Source organism: Suncus etruscus, chromosome 12 (genome assembly GCF_024139225.1).
Source record: "Suncus etruscus isolate mSunEtr1 chromosome 12, mSunEtr1.pri.cur, whole genome shotgun sequence".
In the NCBI taxonomy this organism is placed as follows: Eukaryota; Metazoa; Chordata; class Mammalia; order Eulipotyphla; family Soricidae; genus Suncus; species Suncus etruscus.
Window position 1 is genome coordinate 39,666,267 of NC_064859.1, and position 20,504 is coordinate 39,686,770.

The 20,504-nt window shown below is 39.6% G+C and overlaps 1 protein-coding gene, 1 non-coding gene and 1 pseudogene across 3 annotated transcripts in view; 1 reads left to right on the plus strand and 2 right to left on the minus strand.

The window, feature by feature from the left end:
• Positions 1–3,601: 3,601 nt before the first annotated feature.
• LOC126024907 (small nucleolar RNA SNORA40) lies at positions 3,602–3,731 on the minus strand. The gene has a single exon (XR_007500987.1). It is a non-coding gene; the product is annotated as a small nucleolar RNA SNORA40 (small nucleolar RNA).
• A 1,407-nt stretch (positions 3,732–5,138) lies between these two features.
• The window catches only part of CLHC1 (clathrin heavy chain linker domain containing 1), a 45,462-nt gene continuing 30,096 nt past the window's right edge, over positions 5,139–20,504 (plus strand). The window contains exons 1-6 of one of the 2 annotated variants that reach the window (XM_049784784.1): positions 5,139–5,315; positions 9,659–9,846; positions 11,187–11,320; positions 17,739–17,940; positions 18,026–18,138; positions 19,514–19,598. In XM_049784784.1, the coding sequence (XP_049640741.1) occupies positions 5,139–5,315; positions 9,659–9,846; positions 11,187–11,320; positions 17,739–17,940; positions 18,026–18,138; positions 19,514–19,598 (899 nt within the window). The remainder of the gene's footprint in view (positions 5,316–9,658; positions 9,847–11,186; positions 11,321–17,738; positions 17,941–18,025; positions 18,139–19,513; positions 19,599–20,504) is intronic. The other variant, XM_049784785.1, reaches the window with a different exon arrangement.
• Positions 8,810–9,393, minus strand: LOC126024560 (60S ribosomal protein L27a-like; annotated as a pseudogene).

Below are 20,504 nucleotides of genomic sequence, written 5' to 3' on the forward strand. Positions count from 1 at the left end.
AATAATAATAATAATAATAATAATAATAATAATAAATGGCTTTGGTTTTATGTTATTTTAATAAACTGATAGTAAAATGTGAACACATATCTTTGACTATTAGAATTATTTTTGGGGGTAGAAGGGAGTTAGGGCCACACTCAGCAACACTCAGATTATCCCTGGCTTTGCACTCAGAAATTATGCTGACAAGTTTAGAATGCCTGAGATCAGGGAACCTGGGTCAGCTGAGTACAAGGTAAATGCCTTACCTGCTATTCTATCACTTGAACCCCGACTTTATTTTTTAGTAAACTATGTCTCCTTGGTTGATTATAAAACAGCAGTTAGAGATTTTTATCTTATTTACTGCTGAATCTGGGCCTGACATTAAGTGAACAAATGAATAAAGAAATGGATTTCTTGGGCCTGAGAACATACCTCAGTGACAAAGTGACTTAGCATATGTAAAACACTGGTTTTGATTCCTGCTATCACAAAACAAAATGAATTGATTCTTTCTGGGAAGACTCTTGATCCTTTTATATATTGTTATCTTGGTAGAACTACTTTATGTTTATATGAAAATTTATTTTGGGAAACCAGAGCCATAGTACAATGAGTAGGCATTTCCTTGTACTTGGCTGATCCAGATTAGACCCCCAGCATCCTAGATGATCCCCTAGCATCACCACAAATCTGGAACACAGAGCCACAAGTAATCTCTGAGCATCATTGAATGTAGTCCAAAAACAAAACTAAATAATGACATTTCATGGGGTTATAAAGTTAGCCACAGTGTTAGAGCATCCCCAGTGCTACCTCTGCACTGCATGGACCCCTGGCATCATTTGGTATTGGCCTAGAGAACCCTCCAAGCACTGCCACAGGGCCTAAGCACACCACAACCCTGGGCTGCCTTCAAACTTAGCTTGGTGGGCCTGGTTGATTGGAACTCTAGGCAAAATGTTGGGACTGGCTCCATTCCTCCCTGATACTGCAAATTAATAATTGGTTTTGCATTAGCTATTTCAGCATAAATATAAGTTACGTTCTTAAAACTTTGAAATTGTTTTAGTGTCTTATGTTAAGTATTTAAAATTATACACATTTAGATTTTCAGATTATATTCAGTTACAGATAGACACTCATCACAGTTTTAGTTGTAAAAGAAGTGAAAATGTTCAATTAGATGGACTAGTAAATAAGTTATAGTATGTCATATGAAATAATGTGCAAGAATTAAAAGTCATGCTCTAAGAAATTATTTAACAACATGGAAAAGTGCTTTTATACTGAGTGAAAAAGTACTAGGATATAGAATGTAATCTAAATTTTTATAAATATTACCAGAAAATAAAGTAATAGTTATTATCTTTGGGTGATAGGATGTGTGTGTGTGTGTGTGTGTGTGTGTGTGTGTGTGATTTTTGGGTCACACCCAGCAGTGCACAGGGGTTACTCCTGGCTCTATGCTCAGAAATTGCTCCTGGCAGGCATGGGGACCTTATGGGATGCCAGGATTCAAACCAATGGCCTTCTGCATGAAAGGCAAATGCCTTACCTCCATGTTATCTCTCCTGCCCCGAGTGATAGGATTTTTAATTAATTTTTGTGTTTTATATTTTATACACTTTATGCTTCATAGTTGGCAGAAAGTTGTAGAAGTTGGGAATTTGGGTAGTTAAAATGTTTTGCTTTTCTAGTCCTTGGGAAAAGAAATATGGGAGGCATTACTTTCCCCAACTTTAAACTGTATTACAAAGCAATAGATATCAAAACAGCATGGTATTGGAACAAACACAGACCCTCAGATCAGTAGAATAGGCTTGAATACTCAGAGAATGTTCCCCAGACATACAATCACCTAATTTTTGATAAAGGAGCAAGAAATCCTAAATGGAGCAAGGAAAGCCTCAGTTGTGTTGGCACAACTGGTTAGCCACTTGCAAAAAAAAGTGAACTCAGACCCCCAGCTAACATCGTATACGAAGGTAAAATCCAAGTGAATTAAAGACCTTGATATCAGACCTGAAACCATAAAGTATATAGAATAACACATAGGTAAAAAAAACTCCATGACATTGAGACTAAAGGTATCTTTAAGGAGGAAACAGCACTCTCCAAACAAGTGGAAGCAGAGATAAACAGATGGGGATATATGAAGCTGAGAAGCTTCTGCACCTCAAAAGAAATAGTGCCCAGGATACAAGAGCCACCCACTGAGTGGGAGAAACTATACACCCAATACCCATCAGATAAGGAGCTAATATCCAAAATATTCAAGGCACTGACTTTACAAGAAAAAAAAATCTAACCCCATCAAAAAATGGGGAGAAGAAATGAACACTTTATCAAAGGAGAAATACAAATGGCCAAAAGGCACGTGAAAAAATGCTCCACATCACTAATCATCAGGGAGATGCAAATCAAAACAACTATGAGGTACCATCTCACGCCACAGATTGGCGCACATCACAAAGAATGAGAACAAGCAGTGCTGGCAGGGATATGGAGAGAAAGGAACTCTTATTCACTGCTGGTGGGAATGCTGTCTAGTCCAATCTTTGTGGAAAGCAATGTGGAGATTCCTCCAAAAACTGGAAATACGATCCAGCTATACTACTCCTAGGGATGTAACCTAGGAACACAAAAATACAATACAAAAATTCCTTCACACCTATATTCATTGTAGTGCTATTTACAATAGCCAGACTCTGGAAACAACCAAGATGCCCTTCAACAGATGAATGGCTAAAGAAACTGTGGTACATATCCACAATGGAATATTATGCAGCCATCAGGAGATGAAGTCATGAAATTTTCCTATACATGGATTTACATGGAATCTATTATGCTGAGTGAAATAAGCCAAAGGGAGAGAGATAGGCACAGAATAGTCTCACTCATCGATGGGTTTTTTTTTTTTTTAATTTTTATTGCGATCATAATGGCTTACATACCTTTCACAGTAGGATTTTAGGTACATATTAACATTGAATCAGGGGAATACCCATCACCAAATTTGTCTTCCCCCCATCCCAGTTCCCTTTCTGCAACCCATATACCCCAGCTATGTTTTGTTTTGTTTTGTTTTCTCAGAGTTTTTGGCACTCACAATCACCAATCCACTAGCTGAATTTCCCTACAGAACCTATAAGACAATTCCCATCTTGGGACATTTGCTTTGTATCCTACTACCCTGACCAGTTTTGGATCACACAAGAATGTAAGGTTCAAGGGGCAGGAGAATTGGAACAGTAGGTAGGGAATTTATTTGCCCATGACCAAACGGGTTCAATTTCTGGCATCCCATATGATCCTCCAAGCCTGCCAGGAGTGGCCCAAGTGTTGCTGGGTGTGGCCCCAAAACAAACAAAAATATAATTCAATCCTGGAGGGACTGACTAAAACACAGCAAGCAACCCCCAGGTTCACCCCCCAACATCCCACAGTGTCCCTCAGTTCCCAAGAGGAGAGATTCCTGAGCACAGCTGGTTTTAGTCCTGAACCAACCAACCTGTCCACAAACCCACTTCACATTTTGGTTTTGGGGCCAGACTGGCCATGTGCAAGGCAAGCTCCATGCCTGCCACATGCCGCACTCTAGGGTTCGGGATGCCATGTTTCTTCTCATCTGTATCAGGACTCATACTGAACAATGAGTATCTGGGTTGCAAGAGAGGATTTAGTTTTTGCTCCTGTCTCAAAGTCTCTGTTCACAAGTCAAGACAAACACACACACAGGTGCTATCATCTATGGGTTTTAAGAAAAATAAAAAACATTTTTGCAATCATTCTCAGAGACAAAAGAGAGGAGGGCTGGAAGGTCCAGCTCATAACATGAAGCTCACCACAAAGAGTGATGAGTACAGTTAGAGAAATATTTACACTGAAAATTATCATAACAATGTGAATGAATGAGGGAAATAGAAAGTCTGTCTAGAGTACAGGCAGGGATGGGATCGGGAGGAAGGAAGGAGATTTGGGACATTGGTGATGGGAATGTAATTGTAATCAAATTGTAATCAAAGTGTTTAAGTAAAGATTAATAAAAAAGAAAGGTCTCTAACTTGGTAGGATGTGAGTTACATGATTGTATGCATTCAACAAAAGTCATCTGACTATGCTGAGTAACAGTATTTTACAAAATGTAAAATTAAGTATAGTAATACAAATTAATGAATAAGAAAAAGAAAAAAAAAGAAAAATTTAATAAAATGTTTTGCTTTTCCAGACATTAAAAATAAGTTGGGGCCAGAGAGATAGCATGGAGGTAAGGCGTTTGCCTTTCATGCAGAAGGTCATCAGTTCGAATCCCGGCGTCCCATATGGTCCCCTGTGCCTGCCAGGAGCAATTTCTGAGCATGGAGCCAGGAGTAACCCCTGAGCACTGCCGGGTGTGACCCAAAAGCCACAAAAAAATATATATATATAAATAAATAAGTCGTGGGATCTGTTTGATATTAATAGAAATAGATCTTAGGGTCTAACATTGGTATTCTACTCTAGTTATTTGAATCTTTTTTAAAAGAGCAGCAGGACAAGAAGTTCTATTTGCTATCACTGGTGAATGTATTTGAACAGAGAAGTCTTTTCAGATAGTATATTCACCTGAAAGATAAGTATTTCAATAGTTGGTAATAAAAATAAAGTCGTGAATTATTTATATTATGTGTTAGATGACTGTGATGACCAGATAGGCATTCTGGCAGAGAAGTATTTGACCTTTATATCATCAAGAAACTCTCAAGCCAGTATTCCCAGAATACCTCTAGGAGCAATCCCCAAATCAAGAGCCTGTTGTAGCCCAGAATACCAGCAGGAGTAGCTCCCAACAACAACAACAATAACAAAACAAATAAGACTACTACTACCCACTCCACCAAAAACAAAGACATCTAATTATACATGCAAAGAGTTGTAGATGGTCTTTTATGACTGTTGTTTAGTAGTTGTGGTCTAGAGGGATAGTATATAATAAAATACTATATTCTTAGGATTTATATTCTTTTGATTTTTTTATTTATAGTATATTCTCTTTAAATATTTTCTGATGCTTTAGATTAATTGATTTTTCCTCCTGTAGGTTATTAGGGTTTTGGCTTTGTTGCAAAATCAAGCAAAACAGACCTCCTGGTGAAAAGTGCAGATTTGACATGGCAGTTCAAGGATTAAAAAGACATGCTGTCCTCCCTCCCATCATGAGTAGAAGTGACAAGGAATTTCTGGAAAGCATGCAAAGATACATAATTAAAGAAACTGAAAGAGTGGGATGTACTGACGAAGGACCTGCTGATGAATATTACATCATATACCGCAATGCTTTTGATAAGGTATCGTAATGTTCTTTAGGCAATAGATTTTTTTTATTTTGGTACAAGTATTCCCTTCTTTACAGCTATTGTTTCTTTTATTGGAGGGGAGGAGCCTACTCAAGGCTTACTCCTAGCTCTGAGCTCAGTAATCATTCCTGGTGGTGCTTCAGGATTCATATGAGATACTGGGGTCAAACCTGGATGAGTTACATGCAAGGCAAGTAACCTCTGGCCCCTACAACAGTATTTCTGTTTTAGTAACACCACTGTTTGTTTGACATTTATTTGTCTATTTCGGAAAGGTTATCCAATGTCTTAACAGGACACATGGGAAAGAACAGTTCTATGTATGTATTATTAGATTGAGTGTTTCAGCTGTTGACATAAGAACAGACTATGGGGTACACTTTAGAATTGACATACAAGCTTCATTTTGGGGAAGAGCATACCAAGTGGTGATCTGGACTTACTTCTATCTCTGTCTGTACTCAGAGATTACTCCTGCAGAAGTTTAGGGGATCATATAGGGTGCCAGCAATTGAATCCAGATCTTATTTGCAAGGCAAGTGCTTTACCTGTTGTACTCTCACTCTGACTCCCTACACTAACTTCATTTTATATGTTGTTATGATGAGTGATGTGGTTGTTGGTGTTGTAGTCATTGGGAAGGTATAAAGTAATGGTTTAGTGCTTTGTAGGACCAGAGAAATAGTACAATGGGTAGGGCACTTGCCTTGATTGCAGCTAACATGGGTTGGACTCTACATTCCATATAACCCCCTCTGCCCTGCCCCGAGTAATTCCTGAGCTCAAGAGCCAGGAGTAATACCTAATCATCTTTCTGTGAGGCCAAAAACAAACAAACACACAAACAAAAAAGTGTTTTGAGTGTTTCTAAAATGAATAAAATTACTGTTTCTGAAAGTCAGTCAGGGGTTAAGGTTCTTGCCTGAACATGACCATCATTGGTTTCATTTCCAGCATGGTATGTCCCTTGAATATGAGTTGGAGTGATCAAAATACAGAAATTGTAGTAGCACTTGAGAACCACCAGGTGTCACCCCCCAAACAAATTAACTAATACAGAGGGAGACAGTATTTTGAATAGGTTTTGTAAACATCAAGAATAATGCTAAGGGGCCGGAGAGATAGAGAAAGGTAAGGCGTTTGCCTTTCATGCAGGAGGTCATCGGTTCAAATCCCGGCGTCCCATATGGTCCTCTGTGCCTGCCAGGAGCAATTTCTGAGCCTGGAGCCAGGAATAACCCCTGAGCACTGCCAGGTGTGACCCAAAAACCACACACACACACACACACACACACACACACACACAAAAGAATAATGCTAAGACATGACTTTTGAAAAACAGTAAAAGAAGATTAGTATAACTTTGACATGCATATTTTTATTTATTTATTTATTTATTTTGGTTTTTGGGTCATACCTGCAGCACTCAGGGGTTACTCCTGTTCTGTACTCGAATCATTCCTGGTCAGGCTCACACACATGCAAGGCAACTACCCTACCTGCTGGACTATCATTCTAGCCCCATTCCTAGAGTTTCCAAGAGAAACTGGATATAAGATGAAAAATGTAAAATACTTTTTGAGTTAAGCAAAATTATTCTACTTGAGATGGGACATTTTTCTTGCACGGGGCCAACCTGGGTTTGATTCCCAGCATCCCAGATGGTCTCCCGAGCCTGCCAGGAGCAGGGTCTGAGCACAGAGCAAGAAGTAACCCTGAGTCCCTCCAAGAGTGGCCCCAAAATAAAAAAAAAATTATTATTTTGGCAGGCCACAATAATGTATTTTTAGTGCATTCTTAAAGGTTCCCTTGTATGTTCTTCTGAAATATTTGCTTCTAGCAAACATTGGAACTAATCATGATAGCATTGTGAGTCCGTTTTTACCCAATAACTTATCTAAGTTGTCTTAGGTTGTTGGAAGATATTGCAGAGGCATGTGGAAGGGGGCAGGACAGGATCAAAAGAGAGTGTCATTTAGAAGACAAAGTATCTCCTATGTCAGTGTTTCTCTTGATACTTAGCATTGATCAATAATCATCATATATTACTTTTTTATAGATTAGGAATTTTTTCCTAGACATTATCTAGTTAATGGAAATACCAAAATTAGTGACATAGCAGAGGAAGAAGACATAATTATGGTTTTCAGAGAAAATTATGGATCAGTCACAGTTTGTTTCTACAAATATCAATAAATTCTGAAATACTCCTGATCAGAATTTGTAAACCATAAATTATTACTGTTTTTTTTTTTTTGGTGGGTGGGAGGTACTCGAGGGCCATTCCTGGCAGTGTTTAAGGGACCATTTGCATTACCATAAATTTAAAACAGTTTTACATCTACAGCTACTTCCAAAACAAGAGTTTGACCTCTATAATCTCTTTTTCTGTGGTCCTTTATTTTAGTTTATAATTTATCTTATAATGCTTCCTAATTATTCATTTTTTGCAGAGGTAGGGCATTTGCCTTGCATCCCATATGGCCCAAGCATGCCAGGAATGATTTCTGAGCATAGAAAAAAACTGCATTTCAGTCCTGTTCATTTCAGACTTTCTTGCCATTCTTGCAGGCACACATTGTTTCTATTTTTATTCATTATTCTCTCAGAGATACTCTATTTAAACAATACTGGAAACTATGATCATGTTGGAGAACTTTTCTAAAAGTGGGATTCGAAATGCAAGTTGATAATTGAGAACATTGGTCAGCCAAAGAACCTGATTGTTTTAAATACAGGAAGATGTGGGGCTGGAACTATAGCACAGCGGGTAGGCATTAGTCTTGCACACATCTGTCTAGGACCAGGTTTGATCCCATAGGGTCCCCTGGAGCCTACCAGGAGTAATTCCTGAATGCAGATCCAGGAATAATCAACCCCTGAACTTCACTGGGTATGGCCTCAAAACAAACTAGGTAGATGAAGAAAGTCTAAGATGTTAGGTTAGAAGGAAGTTGAACCGGGCCAGAGATATAGTGTGGAGGTAGGGCGTTCGCCTTGCAGTTCGCATTCCGGCATCCCATATGGTCCCCCGAGCCTGCCAGGAGCGATTTCTGAGAGTAGAGCCAGGAGTAACCCCTGAGCACTGCTGGGTATGACCCAAAAAAAAAAAAGAAAAGAAGGATGTTGATCAGATTTGGAGGTATTAGGGATAAAATGTAATGAATGATTTGTGTGTGTGTGTGTAGTGTGTGTGTGTTTGGACTTTGGGTCACATTCGGAAGTGCTCAGGCTCTGCACTCAGAAATTGTTCCTGGCAGGCCACATAGGATGCCGGAATTCGAACCACTGTCTGTCCTGGGTTTACTACATGCAAGGCAAATGCCCTGCCACTGTGCTATCTCTCTGGCTCCTGTAATGAATGATTAAAAGATTCAGGATTGGGATAATTATATCTGGTTTTAAATGACACTGAAAAATGTTCATTCCAAATATATTCTTTTTGAAAAGCAGTTGTACCCTTTAATGAAGCTTCCTTTGTAACTTCAAGCTACCAGGACACGTACCCTTCTCACTCCCTCAATCTCTTCAGCTCCTCTGCTGAAAAATTTGGCTTTCACAATGACGGGTTGCTTCGGGAGCTTTTCTTTCCCCCAGAACTTTGTAGTAGCCCAATCGCACCACATCAGTGATAGGAGCTGCTCCAGTCTTGGTTTTGGAAGCATTACCCGTGTCTGATCACTAACCAAGGTCCACAGTTTGTCAAGATTGACAGTTGGGCAGAAACTTTAAATGATAATGCTTCATATCCACTTTCCCAAAGTAACTGGATGATATTTGTCAAAGTTGATTCTGTTGGTGATACATGCCGCCAGCATTACCCCAACCTCCTGAGTGCTTCGGGTACTTGCCTATGTGGCCATGGCTGTGGCTCACATGGTCCCTAAATTTTTGGGTCTTCCTCAGTCTGGGCAGCCTGTTGACTGGAGAGGCGAAAGAGCCCAAGTTTTTTTGTTTTTTGTTTTTATTTTTGTTTTTGTGCCACACCCCTATGCTCAGGGGTTACTCCTGGCTATGGGCTCAGAAATCGCTCCTGGCTTGGGAGGGCAGGGTTCTAACCAAAGTCCATCCTTGGCTAGCATGTGCAAGGCAGATGCTTTACTGCTTGTGCCACTGTTTCGGCCCCCCAGGTATTTTTTCTATTTAATTTTAAACTTTATAGTATTGTAATGATTCACAAGGAGCACATTTTCATTGAAGATTATCTGAAGTCTTAAGCTTCTAAGTTTTAAACATGCTCCATTTAAAATTAATTTATAACATCACTTGTAGAGTTTTGATTATTACTTCTCTTGAAAAAAAATTAGTACCATAGGTGAAAAAATGTATTTCAGGTAATAGATTATGTTACTGCATACAAATCCATTCTTACTTCAATCAAAAAAGAATATGATGCATTTATTGAAACAATGAAGAAAGACCAAAGAACTACGTTTTTTCTTCATGGAAAACTTAAAGCTTGGGCAGCAGAACCCACAACATTTGTATATCATAGGAAAAGAATAACCCAACTTGAAGCAAAGTAAGTATATTTATAAGTATCCCAAGAGCTAATAATTATTACATGATTATATTCACAAGTCTATGTAACTAAAATAACTAGGACTTCTCAAATTTAAAAAAAATTTTGTTTGCTTGTTTTTGGGACATACCCCCAAGCATATTTTACTCCTGGTTTACTCCTGGCTCTGCACTCAGGAATTATTACTGGAAGTATTTGGGTTATCCAGTTGGGCCCTAAATATAACCACAATTATCCTTAGAAAGGAAGGGCCAGAGTGATAGCACAGCAGTAGGACGTTTGCCTTGCACGTGGATGACCTGGGACAGATCTGGGTTCAATCCCCAGCATCCCATATGGTCCCCGAGCCTGCAGGAACAATTTCTGAGTGCAGAGCCAGGAGTAACCCCTGAGTGCCACTGGATGTAGCCCCAAAATAATGAGAGATAGAAAGAGAGAGAGAGAGAGAGAGAGCAAACTTTGACATATAAGGGGAGAAGGCAGCATGTGCACAAGGTAAAGAGTAAAGCGATGCAGTCTTCAGAAGCTGGAAAGCAAGGCATGGATTCTCCTTTACTATGTATACATTATAGTTCTGATTCTTAGTTAATGTTCTAGCCCAATGATACTAATTTTAGACTTCTGATCTCCAGGTTTGAGAGAAAAATCTCTATTGTCTGTCACCAAGTTTGTATCAATTTGTTACAGCAGCACAGGAAACCAAACACAATTTATTTTTTAATTTCAAAGGTAATTTTAATCTAAAGCAAATAGATATAGGACATTAAAATCTTCAATGTTACAAAAATAATCAGTTTTGTTTTGCAACACACTGTATGATTGATGGTTTTTGGACCACACCCAGCTGTTCTCAGTAGTGCTCCTGGCTCTTTGCTCAGGAATCACTCCTGGCATGCTTGGGAATCATATGGGATGGCAGGGATTGAACCCCGGACGATCCAACCCAGATTGATGTTTTTTGTTTTTTGGTTTTTTTTTTTTTTGGTTTTTGGGCCACACCCGTTTGACGCTCAGGGGTTACTCCTGGCTATGTGCTCAGAAATCGCCCCTGGCTTGGGGGGACCATATGGGACGCCGGGGGATCGAACCGCGGTCCGTTCCTTGGCTAGCGCTTGTAAGGCAGACACCTTACCTCTAGCGCCACCTTCCCGGCCCCCAGATTGATGTTTTTAAAGAAAACTGTTTTTTATTTATAACTTTTTCTGTGCATAGTTTTGTAAGCTTCCACCTATTTCACTGTTCCAAGAGATAATTAGCCAAAATAAAGTATTAGTTTAACCTACTTTAAATCTTATGATTGAAAATTTATATTTATTAAAAGAAAACCTTTCGTTTTTCAGACTGAGAGTTATTGAAAATAATTCATCAAAGATTCAATCGGAAATAGAAAAAATAAAACAACTTAGGGCAGAATACGACATAAAAGAAATAAAATATGAAAGTTACTGCAAAAATCCTTCACAACCTATACCAGGTACTGTATGTCATTAAAATATTTGTGGGAAATTCTTAATTTTTCCAATTATCCCATATGACACGATATAGCATACATATAATCTAAGTTTATCATAATGTTAGCCAGACTTTACAAATAACTTTAGGAAGATACAAGGGAATGAGAAAACTTAATAACATTAAGAATTACAGGGGGGGCCAGAGAGATAGCACAGCAGAGTTGGCCTTGCAAGCAGCCGATCCAGAACCTAAGGTGGTTGGTTCAAATCCTGATGTCCCATATGGTCCCCCTGCCTGCCAGGAGCTATTTCTGAGCAGATAGCCAGGAGTAACCCCTGAGCACCGCTGGGTGTGGCCCAAAAAAAAAAAAAAAAAGAATTACAGGGGCCGAAGAGATAGCATGGAGGTAAAGCATTTGCCTTGCATGCAGAAGGACAGTGGTTCGAATTCTAGCATCCCATATGGTCCCCCGAGCCTGCCAGGTGCGATTTCTGAGCGTAGAGCCAGGAGTAACCCAAAAAACAAACAAACAAACAAAGAATTACAAGTTTTCTGGCTGAAGCAATAACACTGTGGGGAGGGCATTTATTTGCCTTGCATGTGACCAACCATGGTTTGATTGCCAGCAACCCTTATGGTCCCCTGAGCCTACCAGGAGTAATTTCTGAGTGCAGTCAGGAATAACCTGAGTGCTACCAGGTATAGCCCAAACCCCCTAATTACAAGTTTCGAATTACAAGAAACAATAGTATAGCAAGAATGGTATAAAACAAGAGCATTGCAGGGTGTGGCCAAAAAACAAAAAAAATTTTTATTAAGAATTACAAATTCTAGGATGGCTGAATTACAGGAAATAAATTAAAATGTGACTCCTACATTTCTATGAACTTGTTAGAAATACAAATGATTTGCCCCTGTTGCAGACTTACTGAACTGAGATTGGTGTGGGAGTGAGGGTAAGAGTCAGCATGGAGGGCCTGGAGAGATAGCACAGCGGTGTTTGCCTTGCAAGCAGCCGATCCAGGACCAAAGGTGGTTGGTTCAAATCCCGGTGTCCCATATGGTCCCCCATGCCTGCCAGGAGCTATTTCTGAGCAGATAGCCAGGAGTAAGCCCTGAGCACTGCCGGGTGTGGCCCAAAAACCAAAAAAAAAAAAAAAAAAGAGTCAGCATGGATTCTAACAATTAGTCTTTATTCATCAGATTACTCAGATGTGATCTAAAGCTTGAGAAATGATTTTATTATAAGAGATGAAAAAAGTAATATTTTTTCTATTGAATATTGTTAATTCTTTTTTTTTTTTTTTTTTTTTTTTTTTGGTTTTTGGGTCACACCTGGCGGCGCTCAAAGGTTACTCCTGGCTCTTTGCTCAGAAATCGCCCCCCTGGCAGGCACAATCGCCCCTGGCAGGCACAGGGGACCATATGGGATGCCGGGATTCAAACCACTGTCCTGCATGAAAGGCAAATGCCTTACCTCCATGCTATCTCTCCGGCCCCATTGTTAATTCATTTTGATATAAACATTCACAGATGCAACCCAGTATTATTCAAATCCAAGGGAAAGCTCCAATATCAAGCTATAAATATTGAAGCATGTCTTAACCTACCCTATGCTGTCCTCATAGCTCAGTCATCAGACATACAGATTACTACATTCTGTACCTCATATAAAATTTCTTTCTTGGGGCTGGAGAGATAGCATGGAGGTAAGGCGTTTGCCTTTCATGCAGGAGGTCATCGGTTCGAATCCCAGCATCCCATATGGTCCCCCGTGCCTGCCAGGAGCAATTTCTGAGCATGAAGCCAGGAGTAACCCCTGAGCACTGCCGGGTGTGACCCCCCCAAAAAAAAACTACCAAAAAAAAAATTTCTTTCTTTTCTTTGCTTTTTTTTTTTTTTTTTTTTTTTTTTTTGTTTTTGGGCCACACCCGGTAACGCTCAGGGGTTACTCCTGGCCATGTGCTCAGAAGTTGCTCCTGGCTTGGGGGACCATATGGGACACCGGGGGATCGAACCGCGGTCCGTCCAAGGTTAGCGCAGGCAAGGCAGGCACCTTACCTTTAGCGCCACCGCCCGGCCCTTCTTTTTTTTTTTTTTTTTAATTGAAATTGCTTTTAATACTTTCCATTTTCTTGTATTTATACAAGAAATTGTATATTTGTATACATTTCCTTGTATTTAGGCCAAGGCTTTTTCTTTCCATGTCCCCTATATTTTGCTGGGCCTATGCAAACAATTTCCACACTAACACAGTCTTTGCTGTACTCCTTTGACTTATTCTTAATGAATAATTGTATTATGATCAATTGTGTCAACAATAATACAGCTTTTAATGTTAAGGGAGTTGCATAAACTTTGTGGCTTTGGATTGCTTTGTGTAAGAAATATTATAACGTACTACAATCTGGGGGCTCGAGGGACAAAGTAAATGTACATGTTAAAATAAATAAATAATAAAAAATTCTTTATTTTGTTAATATTTATTTTTATTTATTTGGTTTTTGGGCCACACTCAGCAGTGATTACTCCTGCCTCTGTACTCAGAAATCGCCTCTGGCAGGCTCGGGGGACAGTATGGGATACCAGGGATCGAACCTGGGTCTTTCCCAAGTTGGCAGCATGCAAGACAAACATCCTACGCTGTGCTATCACTCCGGTCCCATAAAATTTTTTTTAAAAATTGTATATTTGGGCTGGAGCAGTGGCTCAAGGGGTAAAGCATCTGGCTTGTCCGCACTAGCCTAGGACAGACTGCAGTTCAATCCCCAGAGTTCCAAATGGTCCCCAAAGCCAGGAGCAATTTCTGAGTGCATAGCCAGGAGTAACCCCTGAGCATGAACACTTGTGGCCCAAAAACCAAAAAAAAAAAAAAGTGTATATTAACTAATTGCATTCATCCAACCACAGCCAAATATTATTCTGTATTTCTGACTCTTCTTTTTCTTGTTCTGTTTTCTTTTTTCTTTTTGTTTTTCTGATTCTTAAACAACCTGCTTGTGATTGGTATGATAATTCTGTCATTATAGCCTTAAAGAAATTGCATTCTTTAATGAGGAATAGGTGGTTAGTTGCTGCTCTTATCCTAGGGATATCCATTTTAATCTATTTTAATCTCCATTTTACATCTATTGCTATTTCTACCACAGCATTGGTAAAGGAAGTGCATACTGCTTCTTATGTTAATAATTTATCTAGAAATGTTTCCCTTTCCATGGCTGAACAGAAGATAATGGATAGAAAATTAGAGGCCAGAATTGATGTTTTGGATGACACAGTGGTTTGGGAATGAAGTACAGAACCTCAAATTTCAGGTGTCCATTGGTTGCCATGCAGAATATAAATATGTATGTGTCACCCTTATCCATATAATAAATCAGCCTTGGGAAAAGGTAAAGACCCATTTGCTGGGTGTATGGCAACACAACGATATGTCTTTAAACATTAAATCTTTGCAGCAAGATATAGCAGCTTTAAGTAAATCCAAATTAGATATTACAGAGATTGATGAGTTGGTTGCAAATTTATGGTTCAATGCTGAAACTTTAAATCCTTTATATTGGCCATACTGGGAAGCAACTACTGAGATTGGTCTTTTGGTCTCAGTAATTGGTATTATGCTGGCTCACTTGTAGAATTGGCCACATTCACTTTAAAAATAAAAAGTTAAAAAAATTAAAAAGGGGAATTGCCATGCCACCCCTCTATAAGGAACTCTAAGCTAGAGCCCATGGCTATAGGAGGGCACAGCACCAAGCTTGAAAGGCCTTAGCTGCCTATACCCCCAAGGGCGGGCACTTGGCTTAAGAAATCACCTGTACCCTTAAGGGAGGGCATCAGGCTCAAAAGACCTTGGCTGCCTGTACCCACAATTCCTTGAGGCACTTAGGGAAATGGAGAAACTTATAGGGGACATGGCATAAATATGTTTTAAATATTAACTTCACTAGCATCCTTTCTTTAACCTTTCATTGAGCCTCTCTTAAAGACCACTCAGATTTCTGTAAAACCACCCTGTCACGAGCAGTTGTATATGCTCAAGCAATTCTTTATTAGTCTTACAAAATTATTAACTGCCCTCAAACCTAGCCTAAGTGCAGTTATATTAAGGGTTAATATTTTAGGCCTCAGCTCAGAATGCATGAGTTGGAGTGGGGCCAGGGCAATGGAGGGCTCCAATCTCTGGGACCTTACCTTGCCGGCAGAGCACAGAAGCTGGGGACTGTGCCCTTCACTGGGTTTGTAAAGATAAACATGTGGCTTGTCCTGTGATTTTGTCTAAGTACAGTGAAAGAACTGACAGTTATGTCTGCAATTATGATGCTTTGCCAGGATATTTAGTATAAGTGTTCTGTGCTAGCCTAGAGGGGAGAGACAAGAATAAAGAGACAAGATGCAACATCACTTCTGAGTGTCTGAATCTCTAATCCCATTTGCCAACTTCATGCACCCACCTTCCTGCGTAGGGACCTTGAGAACTCCCTTAGTGTTCGGACCAAGCAGGGTGTGACACAAAGCTATTGAGAATAGTCTCATCTTCAGTTAAGTCACATTTTAAGAAATCAAAAATGATGGGGGAATTTGAAACATATGCTGGAATAATCCATGATGTTAAGAAATTTATATACTAGTATATGTATGCATCCTGAAGAAAAGACAGATTGAAGAACTGAATCCAGAACTTTGAGGGATTTCAACTGATATCAGCTAGTGAGATTTCAGGAATTCAAATGTCCAGGAAGAAGTTGTCTTGATCAAATGAGCTTTTCCACACTAAAGGATTCCACCTAAGATTGATAGGTTATCCTGTATTTCAGGAAAGTGGGAACTAAATTTCCTTTCAATATAAAATTTGAGGTAAGTGGTAGGTCATTAGTTGTTCACATGCCTAGCTCATCTGAGGCCCCAGAGTTCCATTTGCAGCATTGCATATTCCCTTAGCACTAGTTGGTATAGCCCTGAGCATGAGCACTGAAGGGAGTGGCTGCTATAAAGCTCTGTTTATATATATGTATATAATTATGATTAGCAAACTATATATAGGATACATAGTACAGAATAACTGATAAACTGATTAAATATCCTTTAAGGATTTAGAATAAGTGAGTGAATGAAATCCAGATTTCTAGAATATAATTTTGAGGTATTTCTTCAAAGACAGCACTTGGCCCAAGAGAAGAAGGTTTTTGAAGTATATGGATGTTAAGAGTAATGAGTGGCTGTAGAGATAGATAGTACTTAGGGAGGGCACTTGCCTTTCATAAAGCCAATCTGAATTCAACCCCTAGCATCCCATATTCCTGAACACCACCTGGAATGATTCCTGAGAGCAGAGCAAGGAGTAACCATTGAACCCTCACAAGGTGGGCCCACTCCCTTTCCAAAAGAACAGTGAGTGAAGGAAGGCAGATGATTTGTGGCAGGCACTTATAAATTTTTCATTGGAGAGAATGAACATTACTATGGGTTGCTGTATTAAATTATGGAAGATTTGCTCAGCATGAAGTCATTGAACAGAAATACTGAATTGTTAGAGACTCTTAGTGTTGAGTACTGAGTTTTAGGATTTGCAGTGTGTAGTGATGAGGTAATTTTTAAAATCTTTTTTTGTTTTTGTTTTTTGGCCACACCCGGTGGTGCTTAGGGGCTACTCCTGACTCTGCGCTCATTAAGTGATCCTAGCAGGCTCAGGGCCATTTGGGATGCAGGGGATGGAGTCCATGTCCATCCCAGGTCAACTGTGTGCAAGGCAAACGCCCTGCCCTACGCTACCCTACCCTACGCTCAGATCCTCTTTTTTTTTAAATCTTAAAATGATTAGGTTTGGGGCCGGAGAGATAGCATGAAGGTAAGGCGTTTGCCTCTCATGCATAAGGTTGGTGGTTTGAATCCCAGCATCCCATATGGTCCCCTGAGACTGTCAGGAGCGATTTCTGAGCATAGAGCCAGGAGTAACCCCTGAGCACTGCCGGGTGTGACCCAAAAACCAAAAAAAAAAAAAAAAAAAAAAAAGAGTAGGTTTGTGTGTTTTCAGGATAATCAATTTTCACTAATTATTATGTTTGAAATTGCTAGCATTTAAAATTGTATGCTAAGTTTTTTGTATTCTGAACAGTAAGCTACAAGTTCATGCTGTATTTTTTTAACTTTATTGATTGATTGGTTTGGGGGCCACACCCAGCAACACTCAGGGGTCACTCTTGGCTCTGCACTCAGAAATTGCCCCTAGCAGGCTGGGGGATCATATGGGATTTGGAGTCGAACTCCCAGGTTGCATGCAAATGGCCGACCACTGTGCTATCTCTCCAGCCCTCATGCTGTATTTTTTAATTCTTTACGTAAAGAATGAACTGTGACATGTTTTGCAAATATTTTAGCACAAGATTCCACACATGGCTTGCCTTGTTTCATTTGTTCTTTTTTTCTGTTTCCCATAGGCATGACTCTCCAAGAATCTGTAAATTTAGATGATCTCAAAAAATACCTGAAACATCTTGAAGATAAATGCATAGAAATGAAACAAATGAAAGAGAAAAAATATGTACCAATTCAGAGGAAGGATGATTTAGAAGAGGAAATTATTATGCTATTAAAACGGCGAGATACAGCTGAAAATATGAAAAATGATTTACAGTTTCGGTGCAAAGCTTTTATTGTGTTCATCCTTATAATCTATCATTTGACTTTAGGTTTGGTATGCTATAAACTTTTTTCATCTTTTTAGTTACCAAAGACTGCAGCTGATTTCATTTGCATTCTCTTCATGGGTAAAATCTAATAGAAGCACCTTATTTCAAGACTTTGTGAAGCATGCCCAGAAAATGAAAGAACTGTATGGTAATTTATCTTTATTCTTTAACTAGTATGTAGTAAACAATCATATTTTTTCCTAGAAAGTTGAAGAGCAAGGATTATCCTAAGCTAGATCTTAAAGAAAGCAAATTTACTTTTGTTATGTTTCTATTACACTAACGTTCTTTCCTTAGGGCTGGTGGATAACTTGGTAGAGTAGATCCTTGGTGGCCGAATGAGAGAATATCTGGAATTTATCTGGAAGTAAGGAAGGGTCAGATGCCATTCGCTTTATTGTAAAATCAGTATTAGGAACTATAATCTCAAGTTGTATTAAACATATGAATTTAAATTTTTATTTATTTATTTATTTATTTTGGTTTTTGGGCCACATCCAGTGATGCTCAGGGGTTACTCCTGGATATGCGCTCAGAAATCGTTCCTGGCTTGGGGGACCGTATGGGACGCCAGGGGATCTAACCACAGTGCATCTTGGGTCAGCCACGTACAAGGCAAGTTCCCTAATACTGCACCACCATCTTGGGTCAGCCACGTACAAGGCAAGTTCCCTAATACTGCACCACCGCTCCAGCCCCTGAATTATAAATTTTTTTTTTTTTGGTTTTTTTTTGGGCCACACCCCTTTGATGCTCAGGGGTTACTCCTGGCTATGTGCTCAGAAATCGCCCCTGGCTTGGGGGGACCATATGGGACGCCGGGGGATCGAACCGCGGTCCTTCCTTGGCTAGCGCTTGCAAGGCAGACACCTTACCTCCAGCGCCACCTACCCGGCCCCTGAATTATAAATTTTTATTTGTTAAAAACAAACACCGGGGCCGGAGAGACAGCATGGAGGTAAGGCGTTTGCCTTTCATGCAGGAGGTCATCAGTTCGAATCCCGGCGTCCCATGTGGTCTCCTGTGCCTGCCAGGAGCAATTTCTGAGCCTGGAGCCAGGAATAACCTCTGAGCGATGCCGGGTGTGACCCAAAAACCACAAAAAAAAGGGGCTGGAGAGATAGCATGGAGGTAAGGCGTTTGCCTTTCATGCAGGAGGTCATTGGTTCGAATCCCAGCGTCCCATATGGTCCCCCGTGCCTGCCAGGAGCAATTTCTGAGCCTGGAGCCAGGAATAACCCCTGAGCACTGCCGGGTGTGACCCATAAAAAAAAAAACAAAAAAACATGGGGCTGAAACAGTGATGCAGACAGTAGGGTGTTTGCCTTGCATGCACTAACCTAGGACGGACTGCAGTTTGATCTCCTGAAGTCCCATATGGTCCCCCAAGCCAGGAGTGATTTCTGTATACATAGCCAGGATTACCCCTGAGCATGAACGGGTGTGGCCCAAAAACCAAAAACAAACAAACTAACAAACAAACAAAACTAAAACTCATCTAGTGGTGTTTTCTTTGTTTACAGGTGAGAAAAAGACTTTTGAGGAGCTATTTGAAGATAATCCAAACAAAACAAAAGAAATTGAAAATTTGCTTTCCTACATTGAAAGGCAAATACTTTTAAAACTTTTATTTTCTTCATTAAAATTAGAAGCCTTTATTTAGTACTCATTTATAAATTTATACAAGTGTAAGTCTAATAATATCTTTTATTTATCAGAATTTAGTATTTGTTTTATATCTTGAGCTGAATCTCTTGCTTTTGTATCCTTAAGTTTTATTTTAATAAGTATATTAGGATTTAGATGTTTTGCTCTTTGGTGGGCTGGAGTAATTGTACAGTAGGTAAGGCACTTGCCTTGCATGTAACTGACTCAGATCCAATCCCCAGCACCTCATTCCCTGAGTACAGACAGGGGTAAGCCCGGAGTACCAATGAATATAACCCAAACCACTACACACACACACACACACACACACCATTTGTGAGAAAAACTTCCAAATTGGAAGTCTAGATTTTTGGGAGGAAATATAGGATAATTATGGTGTTAAAATAGCTTATTTATATTTTTTCTCATTCCCTAATTTATACCTTATATTACAAAACTTATCATTTTCTTTAAACTGTATATGCTTCTATAAATCTACCAACTTCAGATATGTATGCAAACTTTTCTTTAATATAAAAATAGTATTTAGGGGCCGGCGAGGTGGCGCTAGAGGTAAGGTGTCTGCCTTGCAAGCACTAGCCAAGGAAGGACTGTGGTTGATCCCCTGGCGTCCCATATGTTCCCCCAAGCCAGGGGCAATTTCTGAGCACTTAGCCAGGAGTAACCTCTGAGCATCAAACAGGTGTGGCCCGAAAAACCAAAAAAAAAAGAAAGTATTTAATTTGCTTAACATTCTTTCAGTGGTTTTTCTTCTTGGCTTCACATTAATTTAAAGCATTCTCTAAATCCTGTTTGCTATAGTCTTGTGAAGTAAAAGCTCATTTGGACACATTTTACCTTACAAGA